Here is a 19,707-nt window from a genome sequence, read left to right as displayed (position 1 = left end):
TGTCTGTGTATCTACTGGCAGGCTGCAGGGCCCAGCTCGGGGGTTCCAGAGAGCCGGGGCTCCCTGCTCTATTGTATTTCACCTCATAGACTCCAGGCAACTTGTTATAGCTGACCCCCACTCCAACCCTGCTTCAGTCAAGTGAGCCTCCTGTAAAATTGGATGGAAGGCAGAAGCTTGTGTAGAAAATTAGATAGCACCTGTCTTTCTTGGCCACAGAGGACTCAGCCAAATTAAGAGAAAGGGATTTTTTAAGAGGTGCTTTCGTTATTTGTGAAGGCCAACAGAATGAAGTTGGAGAAGGCTCCCCCAGAAGGCTGGCTGAAATGATCAGAGGAGTTTGGGGGTGGAGGAAGGGGTGGAGGAGGGCTATGTGGGGTCTGGATAAAAGCAGTCCAGCCAGATGGAGGAGCAAGAGGGGACATGAAAGAAGTACAGAGGTTTCAAGGGGAAAGAGAGAGACTGACCTGTCCATCAGAACTGTACTGCCCGAATAAGGGCCATTCTGTCCATACAGCTGGAACTGGGCTCACAGCCAAACACCATGGGTTCATTCCTGCCCCATCCCGCCCCTCAGCTTCTCTCAGTGCCTGTAGCAGAGGTAGAATTTAAAGCTAAGGAGACCTTGGCCCTTGACCTGTTTTCCTCCCAGCATTTCTTTCTAAAAATTATAAAACATACAGAAAACCTAAAAGAATTATGCACAGAACACTTATGTTCCCACCATCCAGAGTCTGCAGTTAACATTCCTCTGATTTTATCACAGGTACATCCATCACCTCTACCCATCAAACCCCTTTTACTTTCTGATCCGTGTCACAGTAAGTTACAAAGACATCCTGGCCCGTTCGGACAGTTGAACAGTGGATTGCAGTAGCATGTGAAAGGACGGCTTTTGGGGATCTCCCTGGTGGCCGAGTGGTTCTGGACTCGGCGTTGTCCATAACTGCTGTGGCTCAGGTTTTGATCCCTGGGCCAGGAACTTCCACATGCCTCAGCCCACCTGCCTCCCTCCCCCACCCCCAAAAAAGAAAGAGAGGTTTTGTTTTTATATTCAGTGCCCCAGATATCATGAATTTTTCACTTTTCCACGTCTCCAGGGTCTGGTAGTTAGTATAAAGGAGTGAAGCAGCTCTGGAATGAGACTGTGGTGCAGTGAGAGCTGAAGGGACCAGGGAGCACCTGCCCCACAGAGAGAGGCATCCACCGTCAGCTGCAGCTCATTGCAGCTGTGTGATGCTCCGGAAAGTTTTTATATGAAATCCTTTACTTTTTCAATGTTTGCAGATAGTGATTATATATGGGCAAAGGGTATCAAGGAGGACTCCTATTTATGATTTTCTGTAGCTGCCATAACAAATTACCATACGTTTATTCTTACAGTTCTGTAATATGAAGCCCAACGTGGGTTTTATTGGGCTAAAATCAAGGTGTTGGCCAGGGTTCATTGCTTTATGGGGGCTCTGTGGGAATCTTGCTCATCTGAGTTGTTGGCAGAATTCAGGTATAAGCAGCAGTAAGACTCCTGTTTCCTTGCTGGCTGTCAGCTGAGGACCATTTGCAGCTTCTAAAGGCCATCTACCTTCTTTAGCTCATGACTCCCATCTTCTGTCTTAAAAGCTGGCATAGCAGTGGGGAGTGGAGCCATTCTGTTATCTCAAATCTTAACTCCTTCCTTCTCATCTCTCTGACCCAGCCAGAAAAATTCTCTGTTCTTAAGGACCTGTGTGATTACATTGGAGCCGCCTGAATAATCCAAGATCCTCAAACTAGTGTCAAGGTTTTTAACTGTAATCACATCTATAAAGTCCCCTTTGCCATGTGAGGTAACATGTTCAGAGTTTCTAGGGATTGAGGCTTGGACATCTCTGGGGGCCACTGCTCTGCCTATCACACCTGGCTTCTGGCTGGAAGCACAAATTGGTCATTGTCATTCCTTCTGAGGCTGCTTGGTCCTCAGCTCCCTTTTCTGGGCCTTGGGAAAATCTCTAGTACCTCTGTTGAAATATACCTCAGAGATGAAAAGAAATGAAGGACAAAAGGAATCTTCAATTGTCTATAATCGTATTATTAGCAATAATATTGATACTGTTTTTCTGAAGTCGTTATATCTTAGGAAAAAAACAAATAAGTAACTGTTAATGTTAAGAATCAGGAGTTCCCGTCGTGGCTCCGTGGTTAAAGAATCCGACTAGGAACCATGAGGTTGTGGGTTCGATCCCTGGCCTCGCTCAGTGGGGTAAGGATCTGGCACTGCCGTGAGCTGTGGTGTAGGTTGCAGACATGGCTCAGATCCCATGTGGCTGTGGCTGTGGCGTAGGCCAGCAGTACAGCTCTGATTGGACCCCTAGCCTAGGAACCTCCATATGCCACGGATGCGGCCCTAGAAAAGACCAAAAAAAAAAAAAAAAAAAAAAAAAAAAAAAGGAGTCAAAATTTTAGCAAAACAGTTATAATATGTAAAACCAGACATTGCATTGAGAACTTTGTCTAGATACTCATGTTGCAACAGAAGAAAGGGTGGGGGAAAAAACGTAATTGTAATGTATACATGTAAGGATAACCTGACCCCCTTGCTGTACAGTGGGAAAATAAAAAAAAATAAAAAAAAAAACATAACAAAGCTGCAGACCAATATCCCTTATGAATATAGATGGGAAAATCCTCAACAAAATATGAGCAAACCGAAGTCAGCAACATAGAAGAAGGATTATATACCATGACCAAGTAGAATTTACACCAGGAATGCAAAGTTGGTTCAACATACGAAAAGCATCAATTAATGCATCAGTCGTATGAACAGAATAAAGAACAAAACCCATACGATTGATTATATTAGTAGATTCAGAAAAAGCATTTGACAAAAGCCAACACTTTTTCATGATAAAAAAAATTTAACCAACTGGAAATAGAAGGGAACTTAACCAGATAAAGAGCATTGATGAAAAACCCTCATTAACATTGTATTTAATGGTGAAAGACTGAAAGGTAGAAGGGTGTCTGCTTTTGCCACTTCTTTCAACATTGTACTGGAATTTCTAGACAATCAGGCAAGAAGAAGAAATAAAAGACATCTAGATCAGAAAGAAATAAGTAAAACTATCTCTTTTTGCAGATGACATTGTCTTGTATATAGAAAATCGTAAGGAATCCACACCAAAAAAAAAAAAAAGAATCTATAAATTATTTCAGCAAGGCTATAAGATACAGCCTCAGTGTAAAAAAAAATCTATTATATTTCTGTACACTAGCAAGGAACAATCAAAAATGAAATATATATTTACTAGCTATTTCTCCAAAAAAAAGAAAAAATAGTAATCGCCTATGAGCCCATGAAAATAAACTCAACATCATTAATCATTAGGAAAATGCAAATCAGAAGTTCCTACTGTAGTTCAACAGGATCGGCAGTGTCTCTGCAGCACCAGGGCCAGGTTCAATCCCTGGCCTGGCATAGTGGATTAAAAAGGATCCAGCATTGCTGCAGCTGCAGCATTGCTTGCAGCTGTGGCTTGGATCTGATCCCTGGCCTGGGAACTTCATATGCTATGGGGCAGCTAAAATACCAAAAACAAAAAGCCACAAAGATGGACAGCAAGAGTCTGTGAGCATGTGGAGAAATTGGAGCCCTTATCCATTATTGGCAGCAATGTAAAATGGTGCAGCTACTTTGGAAGCAGTTTGGCAGTTTCTTAAAGTTAAACATGAAGTTACCTTATGACCCAGCAATTCTGCCCCTTGTTATATACCCAAGGGAATTAAAAACTTATGTCTACACGAAAACTTGTATGTGAATGTTTGCAGCAGCATTATTCATAATAGCTGAAAGATAGAAACAACCCAAAGGTCCATCACTTGATGAATGCCTAAGTAAAACGTGCTGTATTCATAGAGTGGAATATTATTTGACCATGAAAAAGACTGAGGTACTAATACATTCTACAACATGGATGAACCTTGAAAATATTAGAAGTGAAAGAACCCAGACACAAAAAGCTACATGTTATATGATTCCATTTATATAAAATGTCTAGGGTAGTAAAATTTATGGAAACAAAACAATTTAGTGTTTTCCAGAAGGTAGAGGGAGTGGATAATTCATAGTGACTGCTAATAGATAGGAAATTTCTTTTGGAGATGAAAATCTTCTGGAATTAGATAGCGGTGGTTGTTTTACAACTTCGTGAATATATTAAAAACTACTGAGTTACACACTTTAAAAGGGTGAGTTTTATGTTGAATTTTACGGTGAGTGAATTATATCTCTGTGAAAAATATAAAATTAAAGTTCAGTAAAGCTGTAATTTTATGTATTTAATATGAAATAAATTTATGATGTATCTATTCAAATATATTTCTAGTGCTGACCACTGCAAAATCATAGAAACCAAAACCAACACAGTAATACTGAGTGCATTTGTTGCAGTATCTAGTGGTTATAATGATAATATTAAGGATTCTTAATATGCCAAGGGTTCCTTGGCAGAATGGTTGGTTCCATGTTAGAGCAGGAAACATACACGTTCAGCCTGGAGAATCTTTGGATGTATTTTACCAGAAAGCAAGGAAGCTCTCAGTGCTCTGTGGTCATGTGCAAAGGACTGGGAACCAACTTGAGAAGACTGCCTTGGACTAAAGATGGGCTTATTTGGGAACCAAGAAGAATAATACTTGCACTGAATTGAAACATACCAATTATGTTGAAATTTATGAGTTCATAATGAAAACAAATAATTGGCTATCTTTGGATGATGCTAAGGAACCAAGACCTTCTAAAAACCAGTAAATTAAGAATCAAGAACTTAACCTGTCTTTCCTGTACTTCAGGGTAGCCAGATAGCTGATGTGGTAGAGTTTCTCCATAGATATATTCCAACTAGTAAAGAAAGAATGATAGAATTGGAAAATGACCAGTTTTCAAACCCTTGGTGTAGTAAAGAATTTAGATAGGAATCAGCAAGGGCCGCCAACATCACAAAAGGAAAGACACCTGGGCATTATGTTTCCCAAAGAATGTTCACACCAAGTTCCTGTTGTGGCTCAGCAGGTTAGGAACCTGACATGGTATCTGTGAGGATGGAGGTTCAATCCACGGCCTCACTCAGTGGGTTAAGGATCTGCCATTGCTCCAAGCTGCAGTGCAGCTCCAATTCATCTCCTAGCCTGGGAACTTCTATATGCCAGGTGTGGCCTTAAAAAGGGAAAAAAAAAAAAAAAAAAAGAATGTTCACACCAGCACCCATGAAGAGGCTGCCGGAATATCTCATCAAATTAGGTCAAGCCTCTATAGTTTACAGGAGCCAGAGCGGACAGAGCAGACATGTTCAGAGACACCACAGCAATGCATGAAGCAAAAATGTAGACTATGGGAAATACTGTAGGACAAATGACCCAGTTTCTTAAATAAATGGTAAGGGGAGGAGAGACCTAGGAGAAGCATCAGCCAAAGGCAGCATGTGGCTTTGTCTTGATCCTGACTGAAACAAACTAGAACATCAGGGAAGTTTGAACACCAACTAGATATTTGATGATCTGAAGGAACTCCATTAATTCTTTGGGGTGTTATTATGCTATTGAAGGCCCGCAGGAACAGGGCCTTCCACCCTCAAGCTTCCCCACGGGGCTGGCAGAGAGCAAAGGAGAAAAACATGCCCAGGGAGGGTGGGAGGAAAGGCCCAGCTAGTGAAACCCGGTGTAATCCTCCAAGTAGATGGATACATGGTTTCTCCTTCGTGGGGAGGAATGTGCAAGGGGTGGTGAGAGAGGCAGGAGTGTTACTGAAGGGCTGACCTCCACATGGATCATGAGGATAGACAATGTGTTTCTACCACTGTTGAGGTTTAAACAAGTTAGTGGGTGTAAAACACCAAACCCCAGTGCTGCGTCATCACCATTGGGGGTCATTGTTTTGTAACTGTTCACAAACAGAGCTCTTGGGGGGTGGGGAGATTGTGTGTGTGTCCCTGTGCACTGTACAGGGATTGCAGGCAGGACTTCAGGATGCCAAGTGGAAGAAAGTTCTGAAGTGAAGTTCTATGGCGAACTCGGCTCCCACTCATTCCCTAAAGACTGGAGGGGAAGTAGGAACCGTTGGCCGAACCATGTGCTCTAGTTCCCTTGGCAAGATGAGAGCTGAACCTGTCCTCTGCCTGTCCCCTGTGTCTCCCTCTAGCTGCAACAGCAAACGTTACCTGGAGACGCTCCCCAACACCAGCATCATCATCCCCTTCCACAATGAGGGCTGGTCCTCCCTCCTCCGCACCGTGCACAGCGTGCTGAACCGCTCGCCCCCGGAGCTGATCGCCGAGATTGTGCTCGTCGATGACTTCAGTGACCGAGGTAGGGCCCTTCCCACCCAGTTTCCTACCTCCCACATTCCGTCCAGTGACTTGCCAAAGGGGTGGCAGGTTTTCTCTTCTTCATCAGCACCAGCATATGGGCCACTGTGTACTGATGCTGGCACTATGCCTGGCCACGAACCTGGCACTGACCACACATTAACTCATTGAATGAATCCTCACAACAACCCATGGAGTAGATTCTGTTTTTATTCCATTTGTATCATTGTAGAAATGTATTAAACTGCAAGTAACAGAGAGCTTTAAGTAATAGCATAAACAAGTAAAGCATTCATTCCTTTCATAATGAGATCCAGGATTGCTACAGCTGCTTGAGTCTCTCATTGAAGAACCAAGTTTCATATCTCTTCCTGCTTCCTCATCCTCATGGTCACAGAATGGCTGCTGTTTCCTCTGGGAAGTCAGCTTTTCAGGGAGGAAGACGGAAGGGCAAAGGGTACAAAGCCTATTCCTTCGAAGACTGCCTTCTTACGCAGGAAAGTCACTCCAGAAATTTTTGGCCAGAACTCTGATATCTGGGTACCCCTATCTGCAAGGGTGGCTGGGAATATGCGTGTTTTGATTTTTGATCTCTTTAGCAGAGATAAGAAAGGGAGGAGTGTGTTAGAGACTGCATCGGGTTAGCCCACCTACAGTAGCCACCACACTGTTTTACAGATGTGAAAACTGAAGCTCAGAGAGGTTAAGTGTTGCCCTTAGTCACAGAGCTCTTAGATGGTGATGTGGTAACCCAGTCGTGTCTCTTTGGCCCCATGCATGTGATCTTAACCACTATACCACACAGCAGAGCTTCTTAGCTGTCTTGCCCGTGGGTTTGAGAGACACAGAGGTGGAGCCAGAAATGAAATCTGAGAAGAATTTTACTTCCAGCCGGTGGTCTTAAGCTTATTCTTTGCATCAAAGCTTTCATCACTTGCAGCAAAATCAAGAGACGCCCTTTACTTTGCCTGCCTTCTTACAGAGGCACCAGTCAGTAGTGAAGAAAGGGCATCTAAGTACACTCTAGAATAATCAAAGCTGAGCTGCCTGTCACCCCATTTTAGTACTGCACCCCCAATTATGTGGTGTGTGTGTACACATAGTCATACATACTCACACACCTGGAACTCACTTCTTACCACCTCTAAATGTCTCCCCTCTTTTTTCTTTATTTTTCCTCAATGAATTTTATTACATTTATAGTTGTACAACAATCATCACAATCTAATTTTATAGCATTTCCATCCCAAATCCCCAGCATAGCCCCCCACTCCCAAACTGTCTCCTTTGAAAACCATAAATTTTTCAAAGTCTGAGTCAGTATCTGTTACGCAGAGAAGTTCATTGTGTCCTTTTTTTAGATTCCACATGTAAGTGGATAGCATATGATGTTGGTATGTCCCCCCTAATTCTTGACATGCTCTCATTCTCATGGGACCCACTAATTTTCCTTCTTAGCACTCACCACCACACGCGTACTTAAAAATAAGCATAACGTGTCAGCATTGGTGTAGAAATATTGACTTGTTGCGTGTTTCCCCTCCTAGACTCCACGTTCTACATTGGTCTTATTTACCACACATCCCCAGCTCCTTAGGCATACAGTAGGTGCCTAATACATGTCTGGCACCTGAATGATCAGAGCTTGTTTTCCTCTGTTCCCTTAGCATTTCTGCCATGCGTTACCATAGCGTCTGGTGCCTTATGTATGAGACGTATTTGTGTCCACAAAGCAAGGTCTGTGAGGTCACCTGCTGGTAATGCCTCCTTGTCTCTGTAGCACCACTCTTTAGCAATAGTTACAGATTTGACTGTGGCCTTGTCACTAACTAGCTCTGTGACCTTGACCCAGTGACTTGACCTCTCTGTGTTTTGGTTCCCTCATCTGTAAAATGGGATCTACCTCCTAGGTGGCTGTGACTGTTAAGTGGGTTAATACATGTAAAGTGCTTAGGACATGCCTGGCACAAAGTGAACATTAGAAATGAGCATTTGCAGAGTTCCCATTGTGGCTCAGCAAACTAAGAGCCCCACACCGTGTCTGTGAGGATGTGGGTTCGATCCTGAGCCTGGCTCAGTGGATTAAGGATCTGGCATTGCTGCAAGCTGCAGCGTGGGTAGCAGATGCAGCTCAGATCCAGTGTTGTTGTGGCTGTGGTGTAGGCCGGCACCTGCAGCTCTGATTTGACCCCTGGCCTGGGGACTTCCAAATGCCACAGGTGTGACTGTTAAAAAAAAAAAAAAATTAAGCGTGGTATTATCATTATTGTTGTTGACATTTGCTTTGTCAGAGGGGGAGTCAGGAATAAATGTATAGATTCGAGATATTGCCCCCTCCCCTTTCTGTGGGTGAAAGAGCTTTGCAAATTGTGAAATAGTAAACAAATGTTCTGTTGCCGCCTCTTCTGTCTAAATTATCTCCCTGTCCATTTACTATTTTGGGGACCATTTCTATGTGCTGGACCTCTACATTATATAATTTAATGTTGACGACAACCTCTCAGAGAGGGCCTGGAGTTTCTGGGTCACTTATGAGGAAGGAGCTGGGGTCAGGTGACTTGCCCAGACTCACACAGCCAGTGGGCAGAACACCCAGGCCATGGACTCTGATCCCTGGACCTGGGCTTTGCCACTGCCTTTCCTCCCTTTATTTCTTTCCCATCTCATCTCCCAACCTCATCCTTTCCCCAGTTTGGGCCTGCCACCCACAGGCCACAGGCTCTCGGCTGAGTGGTAAAAATGAAAATAATTGAGCACATCGCTCAAGTGATAAATTGATGTCCACTGACTGTGCTATAGTAGACACATTCCCTGCTCCTCGGAGCCAGCACCTGGGCCTGCCCTCGGGTTCCTGAGGGCTGTGTCCCCTCTTCACATGCCAGCCACAGCAGGGCCCTCCGCTCTGGAGCACACCAGTCTCCACCCTGCCTCAGGATCTTCCCATGCTGTTCCCTCTGTCTGGATATCCTCTTCCCAGTGCCTTCCCTGGCTGGCTCCTCTCCCTCCACCTCCACTTTGGTCCCTCGTCACCGACCCCCCGTGCTTTCCTCTCCATGTGGGTCACAGGGCTGTGTGCTGGATTGTTCCTTATCAGTCTTCCTCTCTAGATCATTTGTGGTTAATAAATGGTTGGGAATTAGTGAATGGATGAATGAGGGGAGCAGGAAAGAAGGGAAATATATGGCAGCTCCAGCTGTATCCACACACAGAAAACCATTGCCAGCTGCAGAATTGTCCTCAGTCAGAGGGGTAGATATGGGAGACATAGCTGTTCCTTTGATGACCAGTGCTAGCTTGTGTCTTTGTGTTTCAGGTTCAGGTCCCTGTCGCCTGTTTTCTGAAGCATCAGCTGCCCTGGGGGGAGACCCATAACACTTGGCAGTGGCAGGATCCATCTCTGAGCATGACGGGGCATTAGTCCTTCAGAGGAGAAGTAACCAAGCATCAGCCAGATTAGGAAGAGCCACTCTCCTTGTTGGGTTAGAGAAGAGTTCCAAGGTCCTCGAGGCTACTGGCTTTCAGCGTGTGCCTCAGAGCAGTCAAGGGCCCAGGGGTGCCTCAGGCAGCATGCAGGGTTCAGGTCCCTCTCCTGGCATGGTCTATACTTTGTTGCCATAAAATTATTCACTGAGAGGAGCTCCACTGCTTAAAACTATGTGAAAATCGCAGCTGTCACTCAGCCTGCTCATTTTACAGTTAGGAAACCTGAGGCCTGGAGCAGTAGACAGGCTTGACTAAGAGCACACACCTGGCTGGTTGCAGAGGAGGGACAAGAATCCCCACCCTGGGCTCCCAGGACAGCCTTGCCCCCTCACCTCAGCTGTTGTGTGAAACTTCTACAGAAGCCTTTATTCCTTTCTGCCTCCCCCTCCGACCCCCGGCCACCCCAGGATGCTTTTCAATATATCACTTCCCATTGTATTAAACAGCAAACTTCTTACTCAAAAGAGCTCATTATTGGAGTTCCTGTCGTGGCTCAGTGGTTAAGGAACCCAACTAGTCTCCATGAGGACTCGAGTTCAATCCCTGTCCTCACACAGTGGGTTAAGGATCCGGCATTGCCATGAGCTGTGGTGTAGGTCACAGACTCCACTCAAATCTCCAGTTGCTGTGGCTGTGATGTAGGCCAGCAGCTACAGCTCCAATTTGACCCCTAGTCTGGGAACCTCCATATGCCACGGGTGCGGCCCTAAAAAAAAGACCAAAAAAAAACCATTATCAAACACAACCAATCCTGGATTATAGTGGTTTGCACATCTAATATCCCAATTTGCCAGTGTTGTACTCAGTGATGAAAACAACACGATTCCTGCCACCCCTCATAAAAAGGACTGTAAAAGTCTTGAGAAAGAAAAGGTAAATGTCATAAGAATGACATTCTCCAAGTGCATCTGTTTCTGCAGAAAGCAAATATATTAATCCAATGTAGTAATGTTCCCAAACCCTGATTAGAGAAGAAAAGAGTTCCCACTGTGGCTCAGTGGGTTAAGAACCCTGATATAGTGTTCATAAGGATGCAGATTCGATCCCTGGCCTTGCTCAGTGGGTTAAGGATCTGGCATTGTTGCAAGCTGCAGCGTAGGTTGCAGATGTGGCTCAGATCTAACATTTTATGGCTGTGGCGTAGGCCAGTGGCTGCAGCTCCAATTCGATCCCTAGCCTGGGAACTTCCATATGGCATGGGTACAGCCCTTAAAAAAAAAAAAAAAAAAAAAAAGAGAGAGAAAGAGAAGAAAATGAATACTATCCCATTTCATAGATGAGAATGAGAACTGAGGCCCCTGACTGTTACCCTTTTTTCTCAGGGGGTCGAACATAGAACCCAGAGGAGAGTTCTTACCTCATATGCCCCCCTGTCCTGCACATTAGCTGTCAGATTTTACAATCTACATTCTTCAGAAAAGCAATCATTATTCTTGTTTCAAGAAGAAATTCTCAAGCCAGCTTTAGAAGAAAACTTACTCAGCAGTGATTGTTTTAAAAATGAGATTTGGGAGAAACAATTTCAGAATTATAGAGAGGCCTGTCTAAAGCGCAGCAAATGTGGGCCATCGTGAAAGACGGATTTCTCCAGGCCATGTGAGCAGAGGCAGTTCCCAGAGTTGAAATTCACAGATGCTAACTATGGGCTAGATTGGCGCCGCCTGGCAGAAGGCATTTTCCTCTGAAATGAGCCTCTTCCAGGATCCTCAGGGCAACTAATTGTAATTCAGCTAAGGGTCGAGACCTCGGGTAGGAGACAAAATTGGAGTAGATGAATTCTTGAAATAAGACCCAGAGCTTTGTGCAGGCAGCACCGGGGGACTTAGAGTGAAGGCAGACACTGACACCAGAATAATCCCAGCCCTGCTCGCAGAGAGCGCGCTGCAGTTTTCCAGGAGCTCCAAAAGCTCTTCAAATGTGGGGACTTGGCTTGAGGCTTAGGTGGACACGGAGGTGTTTTTGCACCAGTGGGAGGGAGAAGTGAGGGCGGAGGGTGGAAGACTTGCCTCTGGATGGCACTATCCAGAGAGAAAATCTTTATTAGGGAAAACAAGAGGGGTCTTTGTTCATTTGTTTCTTTCTGTTTTTCTCCTTCCCCTCCCCACTTCCAAACAGTACTGATTTTCAAAAAAATTAAGACAGGGAGTTCTGTCACAGCTTAGCAGTAACAAACCCTACTAGTATCCATGAGGACATGGGTTCTGTCTCTGGCCTTGCTCAGTGGGTTAAGGATCCTGTGTTGCTGTGGCTATGGTGTAGGCCAGTGGCTACAGCTCTGATTTGATCCCTAGCCTGGGAACTTCATATGCTGAGGGTGCCTCCCTTAAAAAAAAAAAAAAAAAAAAAAAGAAAGAAAAGATGTGAACTAATGGTAGGGCTTATTTTCTTTGGCTGCACACTGGGCCACCAGCAGTGATGAGAAATGAAAGGCCATGGTAAGGTCTCAATGACATCCTTCCCGCAACTCAGCTCCCTATTAGCAACAAAAATGTACAGGGAAGAGTTCCCTGAAAGGAGATTCTTTTTTTTTTTTTTTTAATTGTCTTTTTAGGGCCACACCCTCGACATCTGGAGGTCTGAACCAGTCTAGAGGTCAAATTGGAGCTACAGCTGCTGGCCACAGCCATAGCTACAGCAATGCCAGATCTGAGCCATGTCTGTGACCTACACCACAGGTCACGGCAACACTGGATCCTTAACCCGCTGAGCATGGCCAGGGATCGAACCCGAGTCCTCATGGATACTAATTGGTTCATTAACCACTGAACCACCATGGGAACTCCAGGAGATTCTTAAGCAAGCATTTGCGGGGCTGTCGATGGGTTGTTGGCAGTGAGTGGTGCTGGCGAGAATGTGGCCTTTGCAGGGCCCGTTGGTGCACATGGTAGACACGCTCACCATGGAGACCAGGGTCCAAGGTCTTCCTTCCATGATGGGCTTATTAACTCTGACCTGCACCGTCACACCATGCCAGTCCTGGGGACATGTCAAGGAGGTCTGTTTGCCCTAACGCGACTTGCATTTCAACATACCAGTCTTGACGTGGGCCATGAGCATCTCTTCCTCATTTCTTATTGTCACTCTCGCAGCTTTAGTGTGCTCCCAGGACTGCCACAGCCATCAGGGTGTCCATTCCCCACTTTCACTGTATTGTTTGGTTTCTTTTCACCTTGAATCTTGTGCTGCTTTTTTTGTTTTTCTCCACATTTGTCCTGATTTAATTCATATTCATATATTCAGCAAAACTCATGAAATGACTCTGTGCCAGTTGCTGCAGTAGGTGCAGGGCTACAGTGGGAATAAAATAGACTTCTCTTCTAAGGATTACATCCAGCAAGGGCAGGCAGACAAGGTCAGGAGCAATCTTTTTTTTTTTTCGCCTTTTGTAGTGCCGCATTTGAGGCATATGGAGGTTCCCAGGCTAGGTGTCTAATTGGAGCTATAACTGCCGGCCTACACCACAGCCACAGCAACACAGGATCCAAGCCACATCTGCAAGCTGCACCACAGCTCATGGCAGCACCGGATCCATAACCCACTGAGCGAGGCCAGGGATCAACGTGTGTCCTCACGGATCCTAGTCAGATTCCTGTTGCTGAGCCACAACAGGAACTCTGAGGGGCAATCTTAAGATCAGGGAATATGTGCCACTTGGTGGAGGTCCAGGTGCTATGGAGCATGGAGAAAATCAGGGAAGAGTTTACAAAGAAAATTCCAGCTACACTCAATCCTAAGGGATAAGTAGATATTGCCCCTTGGGGTAGGGGAGGGGGAAAAATATTCCAGGCAGAGGGGACAGCATGAGCACAAGCTGGGAGTCAAGGAGGAAAGTACAGAAAGAACCATCCGTAATCTCATCCTCTGGAGGCAGTTACTATTAATATTTAGGCTTCCTCACTTTCCCTATTTTTTTGTAGGTAATAGACTTTATTTTTTAGAGCATTTTAGGGTTAGGGTCAGGGCATTTTTAGGTTCACAGCAAAACGAAGCTGAAAGCACAGAGAGTTCCCATCCACCCCTGCACCCCCTCTACACATACCCACCCCACCCCCAGCCTCATCAGTGTCCCACACCTGCACCAGAGGCTACATTTGTTACAATGGATGAACCTACATTAATAGGTCATTATCACCCAGCATCCATACGTCACATGAAGGTGCACCCTTGATGTTATATATGCCGAGGGTTTGGACAAATGTAAAATGATGTGTATCTACCATGACCATGTCATGCAGAGTAGTTCAATGCCCTGAGACCCTCTGTGCTCTGTCTCTTCATCCCTCCCCCTCCTAACCCCTGGCCACCGCTAACCTTTTCACTGTCTCCATAGTTTGGCCTTTTCCAGAAAGTAATAAAATTGGAATTCTAGGGCATGCAGTATTTTCAGATCAGCTTCTTTCACTTAGTAATAGGCATTTAAGGTTCCCCCCATGTCTTTTTATGGCTTGTAGCTCCTTTCTTTTCAGTGCTGAATAATAGTCCATTGTCTGAAGGTATCACAGAGTCTATTTAGATATTCACCTACTGAAGGACATCTTGGTTGCTTCAAAGTTTTGGCAACTATGAATAAAGCTGCTGTAAACACCAATGTATGGGTTTTTGTGTGGACTTTCAGCTCACTCAGGTAAATTCCAAAGAACACAATTGCCGAATTATACGGTGTGAGTATGTTTAGTTGTGTGAGAAGCTGCCAGGCTGTGTTCCAAGGTGGCTACACCATTGTGTGTTCCCACCAGCAATTACCCAGAGTTCCTGTTGCTCCACAGCCTGGCCAACATTTGGTGTTGTCAGTGTTTCGGATTTTTTACTTTCTCATAGGTATGTAGTGGTTTCTCATTTCTGTTTGAATCTATAGGCCTATGACATTTGCCATTGAGCATCCAGTCTACCGTCTGAAGATCTTCTTTGGTTCCCAGTGTCTGCTCATTTCTGTTTTCCTTCCGTACCCTCCCAACCCCCCTCTAGTTGCACCCCACCTGAAGTAACTCATGTCAGCAGTCTGAGGTGTATCCTTCTAGATGATTCCGCATCATAATACTAAAGTATAATAACAAGAGCTACTCCTCGTTTAGCTTTTGTCCTAAGCACGTTCGCCCATTCGTCCCCATGGCACTATTGTGGTTTCTGTCATTCTCAGTGTGAGAACCCCCTGGTCTCAAACTTCCTTTTTCTGTTTAAAAATGGTAATGTTTTAATGCTCATTTTACAGATGAGAAAACGGAGATACAGAGAGGTTAAGTAAATGGCCAAGGTCTACTTAGCTTAAAGAGGCAGAGCTTGGTTTAAATCCAGGCATTCTGGTTTTTAGAACCTTTGCCCTGATCTTTACGTGCTCTTCCCTCCCCTTTCAGTGGGATCATACTGGTACACCTTGCTCTTGTTTTTCCCTGTTAATGTGTCACAGACCTCCATCAGGTCAGTAGGTGTGGTGCTAACTCATCTGGATTTTACTAGCAGGTCACATTCCATCATGTGAATCTGCATTCAGTCCCTTTACGTTACAATTTGTGTCGAGGACATCCAGTCATTTTAACTTTGTATCCAGGTTTCTTTCACTCAGTTTTCTTTTTCTTTTCTTTTCTTTTATTTTTTTGTCTTTTAAGGGCCACACCCGTGGCATATGGAGGTTCCCAGGCTAGGGGTCAAATTGGAGCTATAGCTGCCGGCCTACACCAGAGCCACAGCAACACCAGGTCCAAGCTACATCTGTGACCTACACCACAGCTCATGGCAACACCAGATCCTCAACCCACTGAGTGAGGCCAGGGATTGAACCTCTGTCCTCATGGATACTAGTTGGTTTGTTAACCCTGAGCCACGACAGGAACTCCTCAGTTTTCTACAGTCATTTCCCCCTGTCATTATAAAATGACTGTCATGGCTCTCCTCCTCTGAGTCAGTTGTGAAATAGAGACGGGATTCACTTTATCAGTGACCCCAGAACATCAGATGCCTTGTTGGAGAGGCTGACTCAGAGAGCACAGCGTGGATCTGTTCCTGCCGCCTTCCTCCTGAACTGACCGGCAGCTCTGGGCCTCCCAAGCAGGACAGAGCCTGTGCAGGTGAGCACACCACAGCGGGGAATGCATAAAGCAGGCCATGCAGGCAGGATGAGAGTTTGTACTCTGGCCCGCCCAGTGTCCCGTCTCCTGGCCACCCCAAAAGAAGACATTGTTCCCTTTTTGGAAATGTGAAGGCAGGAGAAGCAGTTCTGTCTTATAGATGACAACACTGAGGCTCAGAGAGATCGGCAGGTAGTGTCCTAACATGCTTTCCTGCCCTTGGTGCAGTTTCCTCCTGGTTGGTAATCCCTTTTTTTTTTTTTTTAATTTTTTTAATAATTATTTCCCCAATACAGTTTTTTTTTCCTACTGTACAGCATGGTGACCCAGTTACACATACATGTGCACATTCTATTTTTGCACATCCCTTTTGACAGGAGGGATCCCTCTTCCCCATTGTGGATTTCGTAACCTCTAGAATCCCGCTTCTTAAGCATTAGTCTCTTGGTTTTCTTACCACTGAGAAAGTCCACAGGTTTCTTGATTCTCTTCTCCTTTAATATAACATCGGGAATGCACCTCTCTCAGACTCCAAAGGCAAGAACTGCTAAGAAGATTAAAGCTGTTACAGAATATCAATTAGTTTATAATGAGAGAAATCTGTACACCTTTTGGTGGTTACCTGGTAGGAGCACAGGATGCAAGAGTCAATATGTTTATGGGATATTTTGTGCATCTTTTAAAAAAACAGCGTTTTGTGAATCCAGCACTGTATAAATGATATAGTGGGAGAGGGAAAAAAAATCAAATAAATCGCTCAGATTACATCTGAAGCATCAAAAGCTGTGATGTTTGGGAAAGATTCGTTTCCGTAGTGGAAAATAGATGCATTTTATTTTCAAAAAGGTGACGCTTCTATTGAGGCAGGTGAGCCTTCAACATTTTAAAAACTTGGCACAGCGAAACTGTGCTAAAGTGCTGATATTCTCCTCATTTTCATGTGAGGATTAAAGTCTAACCTTCTCCACTGTTTTAGTATTCCCTTAAAAACATAATGGGGGGGAGCAGAACCCAGTGAAGCAGGTGATTGGAGGAGCTTGGAATAAGGTCCTCAGGGAGAGAGCCACAGAGCTGCCCCCCTCTATCATAGCCTGTCTTCAGAAAGCTCCTGGGTTTTTCTGCCAGCTCAGGTCTGACGTGAATTGTTATTTACTCAGAGTCTAGAGGGAGATGAGATTTGAGTCTGAAATGAAAGCCAGAGGTTCCGTAGTAGCTAACTCGATCGGGTGCAGACCAGTCAAGCCCTTTTCCTTCCCGTTTCTCTCAGCAGGTAGGGAGCTGAAAGGGCTGGTTTTGTCTGCCTCACAGAGGGGAAGAAGCAATCTCAGCAATAATGATGATGCTGCATAACACCTAGACGGCACTTGCCATGTGCCAGGCACTGTTGTAAGCCATTTAAAATGACTATACCTAATTTTATTTGGAGCCTCTTAGGAGCCAACATTTGCCTAATGGGAAAACTCACATTTAGTAGAAAATTCAACCCAAAGACTATGAATTCACCTCTCTATAACCCACCTCCTACATAAAACAACTGTTAGGTAAAAACGGTGACAAAGCTGCCGTGTAAAGCTGTGAAATACTCAGTCATGACATTTGATACACATCCACATGTCTGAGAAGTATATTCTGCTGTTTTTCCTTCACCATAAATGCAGCCAAACAGGGATGGTACCCACTTGGGTTCACCTCACCACTCAAAAGGCCAGTACTCGTGAGGTAAGTGTTAATGGAAAAGCAACAGTTGCTTTATTCAGGAGGCCAGCAGCCTGAGAAGATGGCAGACTAGTGTCCTAAGAGCATCTCCAAGCTGTGGGTTAGCAGATAAAAGTGTTAAAGGCGATATGAGCAAGGGGGCTGCAGGGTGCAGGACCAGCTTGTGCACCATTCTGGGATGGGTTGGCATCAGGGTGAAGTTTCAAGCATTCCTCATCTTCTGGTTGCATTTGGTCTGGATTCTGTCATCTTATATCTTTCATGCAATTGGGAGTTTGGTGACTCTGCTCTGTGGCTAGTTTATGGTTGTTACCAGTTTCTCAGCCCACAAATAACACTTACCTTCTGCATCTTCTATTTCCTGATCATTAACTCCTGAACCAGCCTTTTGAGATGCAGGGGAGCCAGCTCTTCTAAGTAACATTGGTTTTATCGGGTTAATGAAGCACATTGGCCAAAAAGTTGGCATTAGCTCTAACCTACTGCCCAACATCAGACCCATGTGCAGCTGTGACATGGACTCATTGCCCACAGATACTTTGGGGATTCTTCTCAACTTCGCTGTAAAACTTCCACCCCCACCCCCACTGCCCCCAAAGGCTCAGTCATGTCTATCAGGCAGCCACAGCTCCAGAGCCAGTTTTGCTTTGATTTGAACCCAGAGGCGCCTGGCTAACCTGTTACAAACGTTCACAGCCACAAATAGGCAATGCCTGACAGTTCTCACGATCGGGAAAGCCACAGCCACACATTTATACATCTCTTATTTATTCCAAAAATTAAAAGGAGAAAATTGCAACCCTGTCAATCAATATAGAATTTGTGGGTTTTAAAAGTTGGATTTCTCTTTTCTTTTCATTCTCCTGCTTAACTCTCTCAAATAGGAAAATCTCATGAAAATGTAATTTTTGCATCATTATATAGAACAAAGAAGCAGGCATGTGAAGATCGTAGTGACATTTTTTCCTCTTGTGCTATTTAGGGATGTTGGTTCCTATCAAGTATTGACACCTGCAGACATCCTCTTTTCCTTTGCTTCTTTCTTTCTTTCATTTTTTTTTTTTTTTTTTTTTTTTTTTTTTTTAGGGTCGAACCTACAGCATATGGAGGTTCCCAGGCTAGGAGTTGAATCAGAGCTGCAGCCGGTGGCCACACCACAGCCACAGCAACAGCAATGCCAGATCCAGGCTACATCTGCGACCTACACCACAGCTCATGGCAACACTGGATCCTTAACCCACTGAGCGAGGCCAGGGATCGAACCTGCCTCCTCATGGATACCAGTCAGATTCTTTCCGCTGTGCCGTAATGGGAACTCCCATACTTCCTTTTTCAACCTTTGGGATCCTTGTGTATGCTCACCTCCTTCTCCTGAAAGAAAAACTACTCATTCCTCCCAGAATGATTTAAAAAAATTTTTTTTTCAACTTTGTTTGCTTCGTAAGTGCAGACCTCTTCAGGGATGCCCACATTATTTATGAGCAACTAGGAATCTCCAGATAAACAGTAACTCCCACCATCTACTGTGTGTCCTCCTCCATCCCTGTGCCTTTTAATGGGTGAGATTTGTTGGGCATTGCTAATAATCTGTAGTGAGGGTGAAAACAGGCGGAATCATAAGGCAGTTTTCTGCCCAGTCTTCTCAGAAACTTTTAATTTTTTTTCTGTGTGCTGTCAGAATATTTGGTTTAGAATATTCTAAACAATAGCTGCACTCTAGTCTCTGTTAATGGAAGGCTCTAACAGTTACCTTCCCAGAAACCTCCACAACAGCCCTCAGGTTTGTTTTAACCAGGCGGGAGGAAAGACCAGCTCTGACCTTTCCCAGAAAACGTGTTTCTGTTGCCATATGGCAGAAGAAGCAGTACTTTAACTTACGAGTAAATGAAGATGAACTATAAATAGTCCTTCCTCCTGAGCAGAGTTGACTCAGTATTCTTTGTTGTGGACACTGAACCCCGCCTCCTAACCCCGCTTTTGTCTGAAGGAAGATGCAGGATGTAGTGAACCGCGCCTCACCTGCCGCTCATTCCTTGTAATCCTGGAGGTTACACCACCGGGCCATGAGGGCAGCTCCAGCGCAGTGGGCCAGTGCCGACCCATCCCCA

At 44.8% G+C, this 19,707-nt stretch overlaps 1 protein-coding gene across 23 annotated transcripts in view; it reads left to right on the top strand.

Moving 5' to 3' along the window:
* The window catches only part of GALNT10 (polypeptide N-acetylgalactosaminyltransferase 10), a 308,233-nt gene that overhangs the window by 203,355 nt on the left and 85,171 nt on the right, over positions 1-19,707 (top strand). For 17 of the 23 annotated variants that reach the window (XM_085001894.1, XM_085001902.1, XM_021076943.2 and 14 more), the window contains one exon: positions 6,173-6,339. The exons of the other annotated variants lie outside the window; for them this stretch is intronic. In XM_085001894.1, coding sequence (XP_084858020.1) covers positions 6,173-6,339 — 167 coding nt within the window. The remainder of the gene's footprint in view (positions 1-6,172; positions 6,340-19,707) is intronic. 23 annotated transcript variants of the gene reach the window in all.

Source organism: Sus scrofa, chromosome 16, assembly GCF_054392235.1.
Source record: "Sus scrofa isolate SSC_HxYL_T2T_F1_AM1 chromosome 16, Sscrofa_HxYL_maternal_Yorkshire_Landrace_v2.0, whole genome shotgun sequence".
Lineage (NCBI taxonomy): Eukaryota > Metazoa > Chordata > Mammalia > Artiodactyla > Suidae > Sus > Sus scrofa.
Note: the sequence above shows the minus strand (reverse complement) of the source record. Positions and strands in the feature narration are given on the sequence as shown.